The sequence below is a fragment of the Rana temporaria genome, chromosome 5 (genome assembly GCF_905171775.1).
Source record: "Rana temporaria chromosome 5, aRanTem1.1, whole genome shotgun sequence".
NCBI lineage: Eukaryota > Metazoa > Chordata > Amphibia > Anura > Ranidae > Rana > Rana temporaria.
The window spans coordinates 307,397,230-307,416,236 of NC_053493.1; the positions used below are offsets into that span (position 1 = coordinate 307,397,230).

Below are 19,007 nucleotides of genomic sequence, written 5' to 3' on the forward strand. Positions count from 1 at the left end.
GCAGCAGGACATTATGACCCAGTGCTGATTACTTTATGGGGCTGATGGGCTCATGCACAGGAGGGCCAGTACAATTGGTTGTTAGAGATGGGCTCAGGCGTGTTTGAAAACCCACTTGGCTGATCCCACCAGGAAGCCCACATTGCACAGCGCTAATCACAAGCAGGGAGACATTTCCCAGTCCGCAGCTGCACAGATCAGGAAATGTCTCCCTGCTTGTGATTAGCCGTGTGAAGTGCCAGCTTCCTGGCGGGATCGGGCATGTGGGGTTTCAAACACACCCCACTGGAGACACCACTGTATGTAAAGGGGAAAATACTGTGTGAGGTGATATGTGAAGGGGCAATACTGTGTGGGGTGATATGTTTGAATGTAGAAACTACAAGTTTTGTAGGGGGGGCACAGTTTGCCATCTTCGCCCTGGGCACCAAATGACCTTGTCCCAGCACTGGTGGGCACAGCCCAGGGGCCCCAAGTGGTCCTAGGGCCCGATTAGGGCCGGTTCTGTCACAACCCTGCAGGATGCAGCAGAGCTGAAAAGACAGAGCACAGCAGTGTGGTCTGGTCTCTGCAGTGGAGCGCTGGGGCTGCCTGCTTCGGGAGTCAGTTGGGCGGTTACTTATATATTTTTTGAGGTGGATAACCAAATTGGGGAAGGTTTGTAGGGGCCCCAGCGCATTACTTTGCCCAGGGGCCCACAAAGCTATTAAGATGGCCTTGTACCAAGAGGTTGCAGGCCAAGAGGGGACGCCCAAACTAGTAAACACCTGATAGCAGAGATCCCCTACCCCCCGCCACCAACACAGCGCCAGCTAGAGATGAGCAGGGCAATTTCTACCCTCCCCTTGCTGCCCACAGGACCAGTTATTAATCATCATTAACCCCCGCCGCACCCCCCCCCCCCCCGGGCTGCTCAGTCTAAAATGCCCGGGCCTATTTTTTGTCCCAGTCCGGGCCTGATTAGGGGGATGAGGGGGGCTGCTGCACACAGAAGGTTTTTTATCCTAATGCAAAGAATACATTAGGATAAAAAAAAAAAAAAACTTCTGTCTTTACAACCACTTCAAGCTTACTTAAAACTAAAACATGTTAGTCGTCAGAGAAATTCAGTTTTTATCCAATTAAAATACAATCAATTCATTTTTAACTTCTCATACTCTCAGAACTTAAATTGTGGGGCTGCTTAAAATAGAATCAATAAACAGCTTCTGTATTGATTAACAGACAAATGCAATTTAGATTTAAAATTATCATTTACCACATTCTACAGATCTACATTAATAATTTATTTTCAAGAGAGAAAAAAAGACAAATATGTTTGTAAATGAAGATTTATACTGTATTCACAATTATAAAAAGGATCTACTTTGATGAGATAAAATTGTGTTAGAAACAACAATGCTCTAGCTAATTTACCTAATGTATTACATTAACAAGCAGCTCCATAGAAAATATACAGTTCAATAAAATACTATGGGGTTTATTTACAAAAGGCAAATCCACTTTGGAAGTGCAGTCGCTGTAGATCTGAGGGGGACATGCAAGGAAAATAAAAAACAGCATTTTAGCTTGCACATGATTGGATGATAAAATCAACAGAGCTTCCCCTCATATCTACAGCGATTGCCCTTCCAAGTGCACTTGTGGTTTTCCCTTTTTTAAATAACCCCCTATGTGATTAACTACTCATCAGTAAATCTGGCCATAGATGGACTGAAATTTGCCATGTTCAGCAGTGAACTGTCAAATTTCAATCCATCTATCACTTTATTTTTATTTGTAAGAAGTCGACCAAAGCAGATCCTTCACTTAATTAACCGTAAATATTTTCCACCCCTTTAGTAAATCAACCACAGCATTTTGTGTTTATAATAATAACCCTCTCTGCCCCATATTTACTACATGGTTGCCCGTGTGAAAGGTAGATGCCATACTGTAGCCTACCTGGTCTTGTGCATGTTGAGGTCTCAGGGTGATATTCACAGCAGCGTGCCAAAACTGTCTGGTTTCCTCGTCATGGCCATAAACTATGAACTCCCTCTGATCTGGTGAAATGTCAAAAGTTCTTGCAGCAAATATTACCCCGTCGTCATCGATCCGAAAATCTGTAGGGTTACTGGTCTCATAATGTATCTGTCTTTGTTCACCGCAGTCTGTAAATCTCACTGGAGAAAGAAAGAACAAGAAAAAAAAGTCAGCACTGAAGGCACTTACAGAAACTAGAAAAACTATCACCTAATCAATGGTGGAGCAAAGGCAAAATACTGAAATATAGAAGGTACAATCTACTCACAGAAAAGCAAATAGAAATAATAATGGCTTAAAGATGACATGTTTGTCAAAAGAATCATTGCCTTGGAAAATACATTTAGAACAACAAGTGGATTTAATGATTGTGTAAACCATTGTACATTGGGGGGCATGACCACATGCACATCCCTGTGCTAAGCAGCCTGCCATTATTAAAAAAGAAAATGTATCATCAATTGTATTTAAATGCATACCACAGGCAGTGAGAGATAACCATATAGTTATTCTGAAATTGACAATTAAAAATAGTATCTTCACAGGCAAATGTAACAACACAAAACATTTAAATGAGCTGGCTGCCACACAGCATTTATATACTATTTATTTTAGTAATCTGAATAATGCCATCATGTCCCGTGGACACTGTACAAATATATTACAAATGTTCTGCAGGATATATATATATATATATATATATATATATATATATATATATATATATATATATATATATATATATAATCTATCTATCTATAGCTTTATTATTAAACGAAAACTACGGAAAAGTTCAGAATCTGATCTTTTATATTTACCTGAACAATGGAGATCGTGAGTGAGTGAGGCCCCGTACACACGGCCGAGAAACTCGACGAGCAAAGCACATCGTTTTGCTCGTCGAGGATCTCGGCAAGTCAAGTTTCCCCATTGACTAACGAGGAAATAGAGAACATGTTCTCTATTTGGCCCGACGAGATCCTCGTCGGTTTCCTCGGCCGAAAGTGTACACACGGCCGGGTTTCTCGGCAGAATACAGCTCCGATCGAGTTTATGGCTGAATTCTGCTGAGAAACTTGGTCGTGTGTACAGGGCCTGAGTGAGAAACTTATATAGCGCAACACATGCAAACTGAATCGCCTCTGGGAGATCTTGAGTGGGAGTCTAGGGGTAAAGGAGTCATTGGTGGCAACCCTAACTGGCCTCACACAAAACTGAACTCAGATCAAAAAACAATGAAATTCTGACCGGAGACATAACTATAACCATAACCACTCACGAGGCTGCTATGGGGCGGAAATTGTTAAGACATATCTTACATTCCTCCTGCTACACAATTGTCTTCTCCTGGTGGGGGAACGTGGGGGAGGCTGTCCCCACCGGTAGAAGACAGTGATTATCATTAGCGGCTATAGTAGCCATGTAGGATAATGGCAAGTGAATCCGGGAGCCTGGTTGTACCCAAGGTGATCGAACCGTGTATGGCCGGCCTTAGTGGGCACACTTAAATCAGTTTGTATTAAGATGATAGAGTAGTTGTTTACAGGAGCACTGACATCTATATAATAAGTATAAAATATTATAAAGGTTATTATTGTTGTCACTACAGCTCTTTTCCACGGTTGGCTCTACTGACACACACTGCTATGTGCCACAGAAATCATAAGGGGGCTCCATCAAAATGTTGCTAAGGGCCCCATAGTCTGTAAATATGGTTGCCATCTTTGGCACTAGACTACCTCATGCATCTCTTTTGGTAATATTCTTCTCAGAGGACATTATTAAAGTACATAACACAATTAATTTTGCCTGTGAGACTTTATTTAAGGCACATCACTAAATGAACAGGTCTAAACAAGAGTATAGTCGTATATCAATATAAACTATTCCAGGTACTTAAATATAATATCTTTATTGTACAGCATTTTAATCCCCCCCTGCTGTGATATACAATATTGAACTGTAAATAAAGTCCCGTACACAAGGGCTGACTGTTTGGTGGTATTGGCCGGTTTAATAGAAACCGGCAGACATTCGGCCCATGTGTACTTCAGAAGGGGCATGACCGAAAAAGGTCTGCTGAACGAATCCCGGGCAGCACTCTGAGCCAATGGCTGAGAGAGCTGACTGGAGAGTTCTGGGGGGGGGGGGCATTTCCCTGTCAGGACACAATAGAAAAGCAGGGGAGATCACTGTACTAACATCAGATTGTTAGTCCAGCACCTCCGACCTGAGCTGTTTTTTTTTTCATTCAGCCCGCTGGGTTGAACAAAAACAAACTAGCAGTGTGTACTAGGCTTAAATGTATACTAATAATAGTAGGTAGAGGGGAAGCCTTTCCACCACCCAGTACCCTGGTGCAATTACCTTACTTTGTCATAAAATAATTTTAAGGATTTTAAAATGATGTACAATAAACAGTTATTATTTTTAAGCATCTGGAATAGTTTACATTGATATATGTATACTATTGGGAAAGGGAGGGAAAACAGGGAGATGGGGAGGGACAAAGTGTAAAATTGTAACAATGTAAAAAACAACCTAGCATTGGATCTGTGGGTGGAACCATGGCTAGTGGTAACTACCATGGTCTCCATCGTCAATGTTAATGGAAGAAGGCATATATAAGGGGAACGGGAACAGGGGGGAAGGGAAGGGTAATAAGGAAAGATGAGGCACAGGGATTGTGGGACTTTAACATGAAACAATTGATATATGGCTGAACTGTCTTGTTTAGACCTGAAATGTGGCTTATATAAAGTTCCAAAATTAACTGTGTTGAGTGGATTAGGGATGGAGGTGCGCCACTGTTGTGTACCAGATTGCAACCCATTCTTTTGACATTATTCAAGTAAAATGGATTCCTGTGTTGAATCCCGATATTTGTTTTGTGGAATATGACATGTCAGCGTGCCATGGACTGTCATGCAAAGATCTAGCCTTGCTTTGAGCAGAGTAGCTTGGTCATTTCTAGCACTTGGCCATCACTTTAGGTTGCTCCTTATGATTTGCCATACATGCAGGGATTGCTTTGGCAATAACTGTATCTACGTGAGAAAGGTACATGAAGCCATTGCAATGCACAATGTTGTTATTAGTTGTCTGTGCACATAGTGAAAATTTATTTAACCTAAACTGTTCTCTATAAAATATTCAAAATGTTTTCCAATTGTTGTCTCAAATATATCATTCCCTGGAAGGTAAAATACACTCTGATGAGCCTTTAAGAGATTCTAAAACTTTAATATATAAATGTGTCCTTTAGAAATGCTGAAGTTTGCAGTATTAAAGAATTTCAGCTGATCTCTCATAGGAAATAGACATTTTAATGGAATTAGGAACAGTTGAGGAGAGAGCAAAAGTATTATCAACACACAAAATGACTTCAATATAAACAACTCTGGCTTGTTTATGACCAAAGGGACACTTACCCGAATGGCCTCCTTCAAAATATTACCACTACTTATCATTTAGTATATAACGCACACGCTATTGTGTATTTCTGGCAATCCCTTGCAGAGAATAATTGAGAAAAGAGCCGTTTCAGAGAAACAAGAGTTCCACTCATACATGGAGCCTTAGTGACTGTCTTTATTTTATGCGGCAGAGGAAAAAAAATCTGTATCCAGTACAATGTACGATACATCCTCATAAGGAAACATTAAAATAGAAGAGACAGTTTAAAGTGTCACACCACAGTTAGTGACTTCCATTCCATTAACAATGTGACCTTACATGATGACCCCATTTGTCAAGGGCATGTTTTGAAATTCAGCAGCTGGGTAAGGAAACATATGGAATACCATGAATTAACCTTTAATGCCTAAAGCCAAAAGGGATATGCAAGTCTCTTCCAAATGTTACATGCTGCACAAGATGAAATACTGAAACAGATAAACTTCCCGGCCCATAGTCATTAAAAACAGATCCTGAAATCCCTTGCTGCAAGGGAAATATTTCAAAATATTTTATAAGTGTTTGCTGACTATTATGATTCCTGGTCATGCATCTTTATCAGTACAAACCCACTAGTTTATATATTTAAGCATTAGTAAAATACTGAAACAATCGTCTTTTTTCTATTGCTTGTCAGAGAAGCAGAGTTTCAGGCCAGAATTGAGCAGCTTGCGGCACAAAAAAAGTACAATACATAATACAAATGATTTTTTATACAGTGACTATTTAATGTAATATATTACGATACAGCTGATACTGGAAATAGGGAAAGTCAAATTTATAAATGGAACGTATTTCAAAGGCTGCAGCTGTGCATACTGAATGTTCTTCTAATACTGTCTAAGCACATTAGGATAAGATGGCCTGGCATTTTCATATGTCAAATCTGTAAATCTACAGGCATCCATGATCTAAGACTAACCTATCTAGCCATGTAAAGAAGAAATTGCTATACGTAAGTTTTTTGAATCCGGTCCCATGTTGAGCTGTCAGCGACGGCTTTTCTATGGAGGCGTGTGCAGAGGAGGCAGCTGACAACGGAAGCCCCATAGTAACTCTATGAGTGACATCACTTCCTATTAATTTCCCGTCCGTTGGCGGCTGTCTCCTCTGCAGAGCTTCTGCCACTAGAGACCGGACCGGATTCAAAAAAGATATGTATAGCAATTTCTTCTTTCCAGGGCTAGACAAGTTAGTCTTAGATCCTGGATGCCTGTAGGTTTAGAGATTTTAGTGTTAGGCCCCGTACACACGGTCGGACAAAACCGATGAAGTGGCCTGATGGTCTGATGTGTGTACACACCACCAGTTCAAAATCCGATCGGGTCAGAACGCGGTGATGTAAAACACATGACGTGCTGAAAAAAACGAAGTTCAATGCTTCCAAGCATGCGTCGACTTGATTCTGAGCATGCGCGGGTTTTGAACCAATGCTTTTCTGTACTAACCATCGGTTTGGTCAGATGGGGCAGCGGTCCATCGGTTCGGTTTTGAAGCATGTTTTAAAATTTTGGACCGAAGGAAAATAGACCGATAGCACGGTCTGTTTGGTCCGATGAAAATGAACTTCGGTTCATTCTTATCGGACCAAACCGACCGTGTGTACGGGGCCTAAGGGTTAACTTCGACTTCAATTGAACATTTGTTAGACAAGAGCCTGGCCTGGGCAGACTAGACAGTGTAACTGCATATCGGGTCTTATTGTTATTGCTAGCTGTAGTAAGGAAGGCCTTGGAGATAGGAGCCGGGAGCTGGTTTGGGGCAAAGCAGCAATTTTGCTGGTCCTGCAGCAACATATACTCACCTTTCCTTTGCTTTCCTGTAACAAAGAAATTACGGGCTATTCTTGGTGTTAAGAAGCATGGGACTTCCCTTCTTCTCATGTGACACCACTGATACATGGCCTGGCTCTGTTACAAAATGTGTGGGGGTACACAGCACTGTGTACATTTCGACTAGAGCAGTGCTTCTCAATTCTTTTTTGAGTCCTGGTCCCCTTTAAGAATATGATGAAAGCTATGGACCCCCTTCCCAGAAATATCACATTAACACAACTTTGCATGTAATGAATATATGTACTATATTATATTGAAATTTGATTGCCTCATAAATATATGACATATACAAAGTTTGAATAACCACTTGACCTCCGGAAGAATTATCATTGTAAATGACAATTGTGCGATCGTTAGAAGCTGTACCCAAATACATTTTTTGTCTCTTTTGTTACCACAAATAGAGCTTTATTTTGGTGGTATTGCTCACCTCTGCATGTTTTTGTATTTTGCACTATAAACCCTTAATTTGGAAAAAAAAATTTTTTTTTTACTTTTTGCTATAAAACGTACATAATAAAAAAAGTTAAATAAAATCTAATTTCTTAATCAATTCAGGCCAATATGTATTCTGTTACATATTTTGGGTAAAAAAATCCCAATAAGTGTATGTTGCTTGGTTAGCACCTACAAACTATGGGGTATTTTTTTTTTTTTTTACTAGTAACGGTTGTGATGAGCAACTTATAGCAGGACTGCGATATTGTGGTGAACAAATCAGACACCTAACTGACACTTTTGATTTTTTTTGCGGACCAGTGACACTAATGCAGTGATGAGTGCTAAAAAAGATGCACTGTCACTGTATTAATGAGACTGTCTGGGAAGGGGTTAACATCAGGCGTGAACAAAGGGTTAACTGTGTGCCTAGCCTGTGCTTACTCACTGTGGAAGAGGTGCTTTGGCTAGGGGAAGGCAAAGATCCATGTTCCTGCGTTGCAGAAACACAGAATCAATACCTTCCCTTCTGACATATTGGCAAACTGCCTTGCTTACATAGGCAGATTGCCGTTTTGCCTGTGTAATTGGCGGGTGCTGGCGGACATCGAGTCCTTGGTACCCGGCACTGGGCTCTCATTGTGTGTGGGATCAGTGGGCAGCATGCGCCCCAGACCCGGAAGTGTCAGATCACGTAATAGGTATGTGATCTGGTGCAGAGTGGCCACCCTGGCACAATAAATGTACGGTTGGGCGGCCTGCAAGTGGATAAAGTGTACAACCTTAACAAAGAATTCACTCCTTTTCAAAAAGTAATCATTACAAAATGAAATACAATCATCTTGTGCAAGTGAAATAAACCAATTTTAATCCTGTTCAAATCTCCTACTACTATAAAATAAGAACTAGCACTTTCTAATATGGAGTGGCACAAGATGGTAGTTGTGCAGAGAACAATGATACAAGTTTAAACGGTAAAAAAGGGCCAACAATGAGTCAGAAGACGCTTATTCTTCATATTCGTTCATTTCTTTTAATGGGACACCATTGATTGGGACAATGAGAAGAGCTGTATAATAAATGTATAATGAATGTAAATGTTATTTTTTATCTGACCCCCCACAGACCCCCTGATTCCATGGACCACTTAGGCCTCGTACACACGGCCGAGGAACTCGACGTGCCAAACACATCGAGTTCCTCGGCCAGTTCAGCCCTGAAGCCGCCGAGGAGCTCGGCGGGACGAGAGCTCCCATAGAACAACGAGGAAATAGAGAACATGTTCTCTATTTCCTCGTCGAGCTCCTCGTCGGCTTCCTCGGCCGAAAGTGTACACACGACCAGTTTCCTCGGCAGAATTCAGCCAGAAACTCGGTCGGAAGCTGAATTCTGCCGAGGAAACTGGTCGTGTGTACGGGGCCTCAGAGGTCTATAGACACTAGATTAGTTAGAGTAACTCGGAGCTAACACAATTTGTTATCTCCTTGTTCCCAGCACCACTCAAACTGCAAATGGTCATCACCAGTGGCACAGGTGCCCACACTAAGCGAACACTGCTCTACAATATCTCCAATACACATGCAAGCACTAATTATTACAGAATATCAGTTTCGAACTCTGAAAATGTAATTTGGTAAACAAGGGGCAAGTGATTAGGCTGTAGCTATAAATAAATCTGTATAAACTCCATTGAAAAGTATATTTCAATTTCACCAACCCCATGCTTGAAGCACATACAATTATTCCTTGTTCTGTGAATAATAATAATTAAAAGTGCAACAGCAAAACATAATGGTTTTTAACAATAAAGACTATTATGACTATTATGACTTCTTCTATCAATGTAATATTTTCCTTTATCCAACAACCCTCATATAGAGAAGTTTGATGGCCTTACATATTTTACATCCATACTAGCTAAATTACTGCCTGCATTGTCTACCATTATTAAATGTTCTATTTGTCATCTTGCCAACTAAAGAAAAAGTTCAACATTATAGATTAAAATAATAGAAATAGAAATGGATAATGAAAAACAGCTCACTTAGTTTGGGCTGCATTTATCTGAAGATTGCTGTCAGAACAAAGGAAATATAGGGCTAAATTCTCAAAAAGTCTGCGTAACTTAAATTTCAGCAGTTAAGTTACACTGACTTAAAATTTCTACCTAAGTGCCCGATCGTCAAAGCACTTAGGTAGAAATTTCAGGCCGTGTAACTTAAGTGCCGCCATCGTAAGGCGGTCCTCCTCTCCTGGGGGCGTTTTAAATTTAAATGAGGCGCGCTCCCGCGCCGGCCGTACTGCGCATGCGTGTGACGTAATTTTCCCGACGTGCAGCGCGCGAACGTAATTAACGCCAGGCGGCTTTGAGAATTTCGACGGGACACTAAAGTTGCGACGGGTGAAAAAAAAAGACGCGCCGGGAAAACAAATAATTTAAAAAAAAAATGACAGCGTCGCTCAGCATGCATTCCTGAGAGGGAGAACTCCATGCCAATTTTCAAAGAAAAAAACGGCATGGGTTCCCCCCCAGGAGCATACCAGGCCCTTAGGTCTGGTATGGGTTGTAAGGAGACCCCCCCACGCCGAAAAATTGACGTAGGGGGTCCCCCTACAATCCATACCAGACCCGTATCCAAAGCACGCTACCCGGCCGGTCAGGAATGGGAGTGGGGACGAGCGAGCGTCCCCCCCCCTCCTGAGCCGTGCCAGGCCGCATGCCCTCAACATGGGGGGGTTGGGTGCTCTGGGGCAGGGGGGCGCACTGCGGGCCCCCCCACCCCAGAGCACCCTGTCCCCATGTCGATGAGGACAGGACCTCTTCCCGACAACCCTTGCCATTGGTTGTCGGGGTCTGCGGGCGGGGGCTTATCGGAATCTGGGAGTCCCCTTTAATAAGGGGGCCCCCAGATACCGGCCCCCCACCCTAAGTGAATGGATATGGGGTACATCGTACCCCTATCCATTCACCTGGAGGCAAAAAGTAAAAGTTAGTAAACACACAACACAAGGCTTTTTAAAATAATTTATTATTCTGCTCCGGATGCCCCCCCTGTCTTCGTTATTAGCTCAATTACCAGGGGGGCTTCTTCTTCCACTCTCCGGGGGTCTTCTCCGCTCTCCGGGGGGGGTTTCTTCTTCCGCTCTCCGGGGGGCTTCTTCCATCTTCTCCCCTCTTCCGCTGTTGACTCGGCGAACCCCGGTTCTTCTGCAGCTCTCCGGTGCCTTCTTCTTCAGCGCTGGCTGCCTGCTATGTTTGTGTGTTAGCTCAATTAGTAACAGGCAGCCGGCGCGGTCTTCTGTGACGTCAGGGTCTTCTGTTCTTCTCTCTTCCGATGTTGACTCGTCGCCTGTTGTCGCTGTAATGATGGAAGCGCGCCTTGCATCCCATTTATATAGGCATCACCGTCCCATCATGCTCCGGTAGGTACCCACGTGGTGGGTGCACGTGGGTAGGCACCCACCACGTGGGTACCTGCCGGAGCATGATGGGACGGTGATGCCTATATAAATGGGATGCAAGGCGCGCTTCCATCATTACAGCGACAACAGGCGACGAGTCAACATCGGAAGAGAGAAGAACAGAAGACCCTGACGTCACAGAAGACCGCGCCGGCTGCCTGTTACTAATTGAGCTAACACACAAACATAGCAGGCAGCCAGCGCTGAAGAAGAAGGCACCGGAGAGCTGCAGAAGAACCGGGGTTCGCCGAATCAACAGCGGAAGAGGGGAGAAGATGGAAGAAGCCCCCCGGAGTCCGGAGAAGCCCCCCCGGAGAGCGGAAGAAGAAACCCCCCCCGGAGAGCGGAGAAGACCCCCGGAGAGTGGAAGAAGAAGCCCCCCCTGGTAATTGAGCTAATAACGAAGACAGGGGGGGCATCCGGAGCAGAATAATAAATTATTTTAAAAAGCCTTGTGTTGTGTGTTTACTAACTTTTACTTTTTGCCTCCAGGTGAATGGATAGGGGTACGATGTACCCCATATCCATTCACTTAGGGTGGGGGGCCGGTATCTGGGGGCCCCCTTATTAAAGGGGACTCCCAGATTCCGATAAGCCCCCGCCCGCAGACCCCGACAACCAATGGGAAGGGTTGTCGGGAAGAGGTCCTGTCCTCATCGACATGGGGACAGGGTGCTCTGGGGTGGGGGGGCCCGCAGTGCGCCCCCCTGCCCCAGAGCACCCAACCCCCCCATGTTGAGGGCATGCGGCCTGGCACGGCTCAGGAGGGGGGGGACGCTCGCTCGTCCCCACTCCCATTCCTGACCGGCCGGGTAGCGTGCTTTGGATACGGGTCTGGTATGGATTGTAGGGGGACCCCCTACGTCAATTTTTCGGCGTGGGGGGGTCTCCTTACAACCCATACCAGACCTAAGGGCCTGGTATGCTCCTGGGGGGGAACCCATGCCGGTTTTGAATTTAAAAATTGCCGTGGAGTTCTCCCTCAGGAATGCATACCAAATGCCGTCGCTGGAACGGGCCTTTACAATGTGTGACTAACTTTCCACATTATAAAACCAGCCCTAGTTTTGCGCAGGCAAATTCGGAACTTACGCAGAAAACACAGTGCTGAAATGCTTTGAAAATCTGCTTAAGTCCTCATTTGCATACGCAAAGCTGCATTTCAATGAGAAATGCCCCCAGTGGCGGATGCGGTACTGCATCCTAAAATCTGACCGTGTAAGTGTCTTACACATGTCAGATTTTCTGCCTAACTTTGGAAAAAGCCTTTTGAGAATCGTTTCCAAAGTTAGGCACAGGGATACGCAGGCTGAACAGCAGTTAAGTCTGCGTATCTCTTTTGAGAATCAGGCCCATAGTGTAAGAATATATGCCAAAGTGCAGAATGCTAAGAAATGGCTAACACAAAGTCCATTGTCCAAAGTTAAAGGCAGGTGGCAAAGTGCTGTGTGAGGTTGTGTTACTGACCTAAAATAGTTCTTTTCACAACTAGGTTGAAATTTAGCTTCAATAACAGTGATAAGATATCGAGAAACAATTCAGAATATGTAACAAAAAACATACATGGACAAGGCACAAATTATTTTAATCTTAGTGAATTCCACAAATTTGAATAAGTAGTTATTTGGACTGACCAATCGGATTCAGAGTTATCCTATACTAGAGCTGACAACCAAAAATCAATATGCTACTGGTAAGTACATAGGTGAAATCTCACAGGTGTGAATATAAATAAAATGCTTGCCATGCTTGTGTCTGCATTTTATCAGGACTGGCTCACAACAGATGCAGTCCAGTGCAATTTTAATCTGCATCAAAAACACATGCACAGTGTTTTCAATGAATTCCAATTGTCCTAGTTCACACCAGTACAGTGAAACTCAAAAAATGTGAATATAGTGCAAAAGTTAATTAATTTCACTAATGCAACTTAAAAGGTAAAACTAATATATGAGATAGATTCGTTACATGCAAAGCATGATAGTTCAAGCCGTGATTTGTCATAATTGTGATGATTATGGCTTACAGCTCATGAAAACCCCAAATCCACAATCTCAGAAATTTTTTATATTGTGAAAAGGTGTAATATTCTAGGCTCAAAGTGTCCCATTCTAATCAGCTAATTAAGCCATAACACCTGCAAAGGGTTCCTGAGCCTTTAAATGGTCTCTCAGTCTGGTTCAGTAGGAATCACAATCATTGGAAAGACTGCTAACCTGACAGTTGTGCAGAAAACCATCATTGACACCCTCCATAAGGAGGCAAAGCCTCAAAAGGTAATTGCAAAATAAGTTGGATGTTCCCAAAGTGCTGTATCAAAGCCCATTAATAGAAAGTTATGTGGAAGGGAAAAGTGTGGAAGAAAAAGGTGCACAAGCATCAGGGATGACCGCAGCCTGGAGAGGATTGTCAGGAAAAGGCCATTCAAAAGTGTTGGGGACTTTCACAAGGAGTGGACTGAGGCGGGAGTCAGTGCATCAAGAGCCACCACACACAGACGGATCCTGGACATGGGCTTCAAATGTCATATTCCTCTTGTCAAGCCACTCCTGAACAACAAACAACGTCAGAAGCATCTCAACTAGGAGACAGTGAAAAATCTGGTGCAGCTGTGCATGGTATCCAATCCGTTTCTAACTTCAGCTTGTTCAATTAAGCTTTGAGAAAATAAAACATGGAAGATGATTGGTTTCTATTCAGAGCTGCACCAGGTTTTGCACTCTCCAATTTCAGTAATACTTTTGATAAATCAACAGCATTGTGTTCTGAAAGGTAACAGTTATCTTCATTTAGGAGAAATATGTTTACCATTCCTGTCATGTCTCCAGCACAAGAATCTAGATTAAATCTTCTGAACAGAAGCAACAATAACAACAAAATAATGACATGGATGTGCTAGTCATTCCCCTCTCTATTAAGGGAAGGCTTTGGCTGGTGTTCTACCAGAAATGATCATTTACTAGTACAGTTGGGGAGGATTTGAGATGAGTATTCACTTGCTGTAATGTTATGGACATGTGTTTTTGTTAACCTAATTATGTAAATATGTACTAGTTACCTGTTAGGACTGTAGGTGTATATTAGAACTGGCATTCTAAAACAAATTCATACTTTATAGAACACTCTCCACAATTATAATTCAGAGCAAGATCTGCCCCATTTAATAAACCAAATGTTGCTCTTTAAATCATGTTCCATTGTGCAAAACCATTGTCATATTCATCCAGGATATTTTATCAGAGCTAGCAAGTCCTCAAGATATTATGGTACCTTATTACTCTTTCCATAGTTACATTTAGCTAAGTCATGTAACTGCTAGATGTGTATAAAAACTCTAAGAAACAATAACAAAACACATAAAAAAAGACCAAATAATTACAAAAGCTGAAAACTAAAGATAAAATGCAAAGTGGAAACTATTAGCAAAAATACAAGACACTCCAATATTTTACAAAGAGTGTGCTTTTTATTTGCTTCCTGGAATGTTTCCCTTCAGAATCCTTAGACAACAGTTCATTAAGCTTGGAATACATAAAGCCCGTTAGGCATAATGTAGAACTAAAGAAGCAGCTTAGACTAGAAATGCCAGCAGCTAATGAAGTGGAGAAATGCGACAATGAAACTGTTCAGCTTTAAAGCAAAGATGTGAGGAACATACACGGAACCTATTTTTAAAAAAAAGTACATTTAGTAAAACAAAGTAATAAAGTGTCAAACATTTTTTTTATCAGCGATTAATAAAAAAAAATCTGCATGTCGGGATTTCAGATGTCCAGTTTCATAGGGGACTTTTCTGAAATTAAACAGAACAATTTTTGCCATTCGCCCTTGCATGCATTCTAATAAGTCCAAAAAACGAGGGCTGCTCACTGCTTCATTGATATTCTCCCTCCAGGCTAAAGCACAATATGAAATTCAATGAAAACCCTCTTTCATTTGACAGCACCCTGCGAAAAATGCATCAAATTGCCGGTGCCCTGGCAAAATTATGCTCTTTGTGCAGGGAATGGCCATTAACAAATTACACAGAAGTCTAACTACCCATAATTAAATTACTCTGACAGAGTACAGGTTGTGCAGCAACCACAGCTTGCCTATTCTCCCAAAGCATGCTGGAGATTGATGTTTTAACCCCTTGCATGCCAGTGAATGACACATTATGATCCTTTTGAGGAAACATAAGGAAATTTATTTATTATGGCATGGTATCGTTGTGTAGGATAATAATAAGGATTTAAGAACGCAAAGCGTTAAAAGATTTATTAAACTTGGCTACTGAGTTTTTTTTTTTATGTTATTTGGAGTGGATGCTATCGCTCAATAGAGTGTAAATAATACAGAATTTGCATAAATAAGGTAAATTATACAGTTTTCTGAATTTGACTGCTCCTCTAACTCTAAATCTATTTAGAGAGCATGTTGATGTATTCGCACACATAGAACACAATATGGTACCTTGCTAGCGACATCATACATAGTTGGTTAATGTGTATGGTGTGATTCTAGTTTCTGGAGCATGTTAGACATTCAAATAATGCTGCTTGTGTGCCTTCAGTTGTCATAAGGTGTAACAGAGGAACATTCGTACCTGTCAACATTTAATTGACAGGAAAAAAAGAAGAAGACGGAAACGGTGCCCAGCTTGCTAAACAATAAATGCACATGTTCCAAGCAAAGTGGCATTTCAATAAAATGCATATACCACCTTGAAGGAGCAAACAAGGCAACATATGTTTATGTATTTATGAAGTGAAATCCTGTTAAAAGGAATCAGCATTTAAAATCATGTACAGATGCTGACCATGACCACAGGAGGCTTATGTGACACTCCCAACAAAGTATACTGTGTTTTTTTCTCTGGTATTTTACACATTACACATTTTATGTGGTTTTGTTCCTACATGAGGCATGCATAAACAATCCCTAAAAGCGGTCAGAAATTAATTTTTTATATTTTTAGCATGCCACATTTTAACTAACCTACATTCAGACACTGGATCGTACACGTACTTAGTAAACCACACTTGTGAAACCTGACCCGAGTAAAAACCAAGTTGGGCTTATGTTAAAAGTCATTAAAGAGGGAATACTAATCATAGGTCTGATATGAAGATGATCACAAAAAGGAGCATTAAGACCCCTTTCACACTGTGGCGTTTTTCAGGCGCTTTAGTGTTAAAAAAAGCACATGTAAAGCGCCTGAAAGAAGCTGCATCTGCATTTCCAATATGAAAGCCTGAGTGCTTTCACACTAAAGCGCCCCAGTGTGAAAGGGGTCTTAGCGTTAAAAAAAGCGCATGTAAAGCGCCTGAAAAAAGCCTCATCTGCAATCCCAATGTAAAAGCCTGAGGTGCTTTCACACTGAAGTGAGAGATGATACCGCTCTAAAAACTGCTGATCTCTTGGTTTTGCTTTCGTCCCACTAAACCAAAAGGGTGCTGGCTATGCACAGATGCATTGGATAGAAGAAGATCCTGGACTGCCGCACTCCTTAAAACTATGTCTTTATTGTACAAATGAAATCCAAAAAAACAACCAAAGCGATGCATTTAAAATGAAGTGAACAACAATAAAGACATCGTTTTAAGGAGTGCTGCAGTCCAGGATCTTCTTCTATCCAATGCTTTCACACTGAGGCGCAGCGCTGGCAGGGGGCGTCAAAAAAGCCCTGCAAGCGGGTTCTTTGCAGCGCTTTAGGAGCGTTGAATACATCGCTCCTAAAGCGCCCCCTTACCATTGAGGCACTTTTTTTAACGGGTCTTAGCCAGCATTTTTCGGAGGGGCTGGCAGTGTGAAAGGGCTCTGAAAGCACTCAAGCTTTCACATTGGGATTGCAGATGATGCTTCTTTCAGGTGCTTTACAGGCGCTTTTTTTAACGCCAAAGCGCCTGAAAAACGACCCCAGTGTGAAAGGGGTCTTACAAGTCTCTAAACCTGACACCAGTGTCTGGTCGGTGACTCATTGGGGTTGATTTACTAAAGGAAAATAGACATTTGCAGTCTGCAAGTGCAGTTGCTCCAGAGCTTAGTAAATTAGATAAATAACACTCAATTACATGCAAGGAAAATACATTGTTGTGCAATTTTTGCTTGCACATGATTGGATGATGGAGGTCAGCAGAGCTCCTCCTCATTTACTAAGCTCTGGAGCAACTACACTTGCAGAGTGCACATGCACTTTCAAAAGTGCACGGTCAATTTGACTTTATGAATGGGGTGTGTTTCCGTGCCAATCTTAAGATAAGTATATATAAATTAATCACTAATGAAAAATAATTAAATACTTAGTGACCAGCTGCTCCTCTGTGACAAAACATATACAAAAGAATATATTGTGCAATAGAATCAATAGTGGGGGAAGAGGGCGCTAGTATGAAAATTATACCTGAATTGGGGCGCCCTACGACCGAGGGTCTCAATGGTATAAGTGAGAAATTAGAAACAAGAAAAATAATAATAAACACTCTAGTGACTATGCAATTCTTACAGAAGTTGAATCTCAACTAAATTGTGTACAATACCGGATCATACAACACCTAAACTAAATGCAACAAAGTCGCTGGTGCAACCAGTGAAAGGTGTATAAACACTTAGGCAATGGTGCATCTCATAAGTGGTAGCTCAAAAAAGCGTAAGTAACAGAAATAAACAGAAAAAACAGTCCATGTGTGATTGTTGCTACAGGTCAGTGTTTCTCAATTCCAGTCCTCAGGCCCCCCCAACAGGTCAGGTTTTCAGGATTTCCATTATTTTGCACAGGTGATTTGATCAGTTTCACTGCCTTAGTAATCACCACAGCCTTTTCACCTGAGGGAAATCCTGAAAACCTGACCTGTTGGGGGGGCCTGAGGACTGGAATTGAGAAACACTGCTACAGGTGAATCCAATCCAATAGATCATAGAATCATGCAAAAGAGTTGGGTTGCTGTGTGGAGAGGCGCGTTAGTTGCTGTGCTGTAGCCGTGCGGGATCAGCTGGTAAGCTAGATTGTCTGACATTCTAGCTTACCAGCTGATCCTGCATGGCTACAGCACAGCAACTAACGCGCCTCTTCACACAGCAACCCACGAGAACGAGTCGGGGTCCTGTTAGACGCATGCAGTCCTAGTGCCAGGCAGGCACCCTCCAAGTAAGGGGCCAATCAGCGCTTTTTAATTATGTGTTTTTTAATAACAGTTAATGCACTATAGCTCCTTTTTTGTTGATATTTTTTTGGATGGATTCCTGGTCATTACTGGCATAAGATCCGCAGTCTGAACGTTGGTGAACAGTGTGCAGGCACTAACACCTGCTCAGCCCATTAGACCCAATTCTCACGAAAGGGGTCCATTACTTCTGGTAAGCCTTTTCTTTGGCTAGATCACTTCGGGTGCAAATGTTTTAATGGTGGTGGCTGCAGCAGCACGCAAGATCTTTTGCATGATTCTATGATCTATTGGATTGGATTCACCTGTAGCAACAATCACACATGGACTGTTTTTTCTGTTTATTTCTGTTACTTACGCTTTTTTGAGCTACCACTTATGAGATGCACCATTGCCTAAGTGTTTATACACCTTTCACTGGTTGCACCAGCGACTTTGTTGCATTTAGTTTAGGTGTTGTATGATCCGGTATTGTACACAATTTAGTTGAGATTCAACTTCTGTAAGAATTGCATAGTCACTAGAGTGTTTATTATTATTTTTTTTATTATTATTTTTCTTGTTTCTAATTTGACTTTAGTAAATGAACCCCTATAGTGAATAGAGGAAAGAGCTTAATTTAAAAAAAAATCTACAACTTTTATCC

At 42.0% G+C, this 19,007-nt stretch overlaps 1 protein-coding gene across 2 annotated transcripts in view; it reads right to left on the bottom strand.

Annotated features, from left to right (window-relative positions):
* The window catches only part of CDH2 (cadherin 2), a 414,273-nt gene that overhangs the window by 107,680 nt on the left and 287,586 nt on the right, over positions 1–19,007 (bottom strand). For both annotated transcript variants that reach the window (XM_040354103.1, XM_040354102.1), the window contains exon 3: positions 1,945–2,165. In XM_040354103.1, the coding sequence (XP_040210037.1) occupies positions 1,945–2,165 (221 nt within the window). The remainder of the gene's footprint in view (positions 1–1,944; positions 2,166–19,007) is intronic.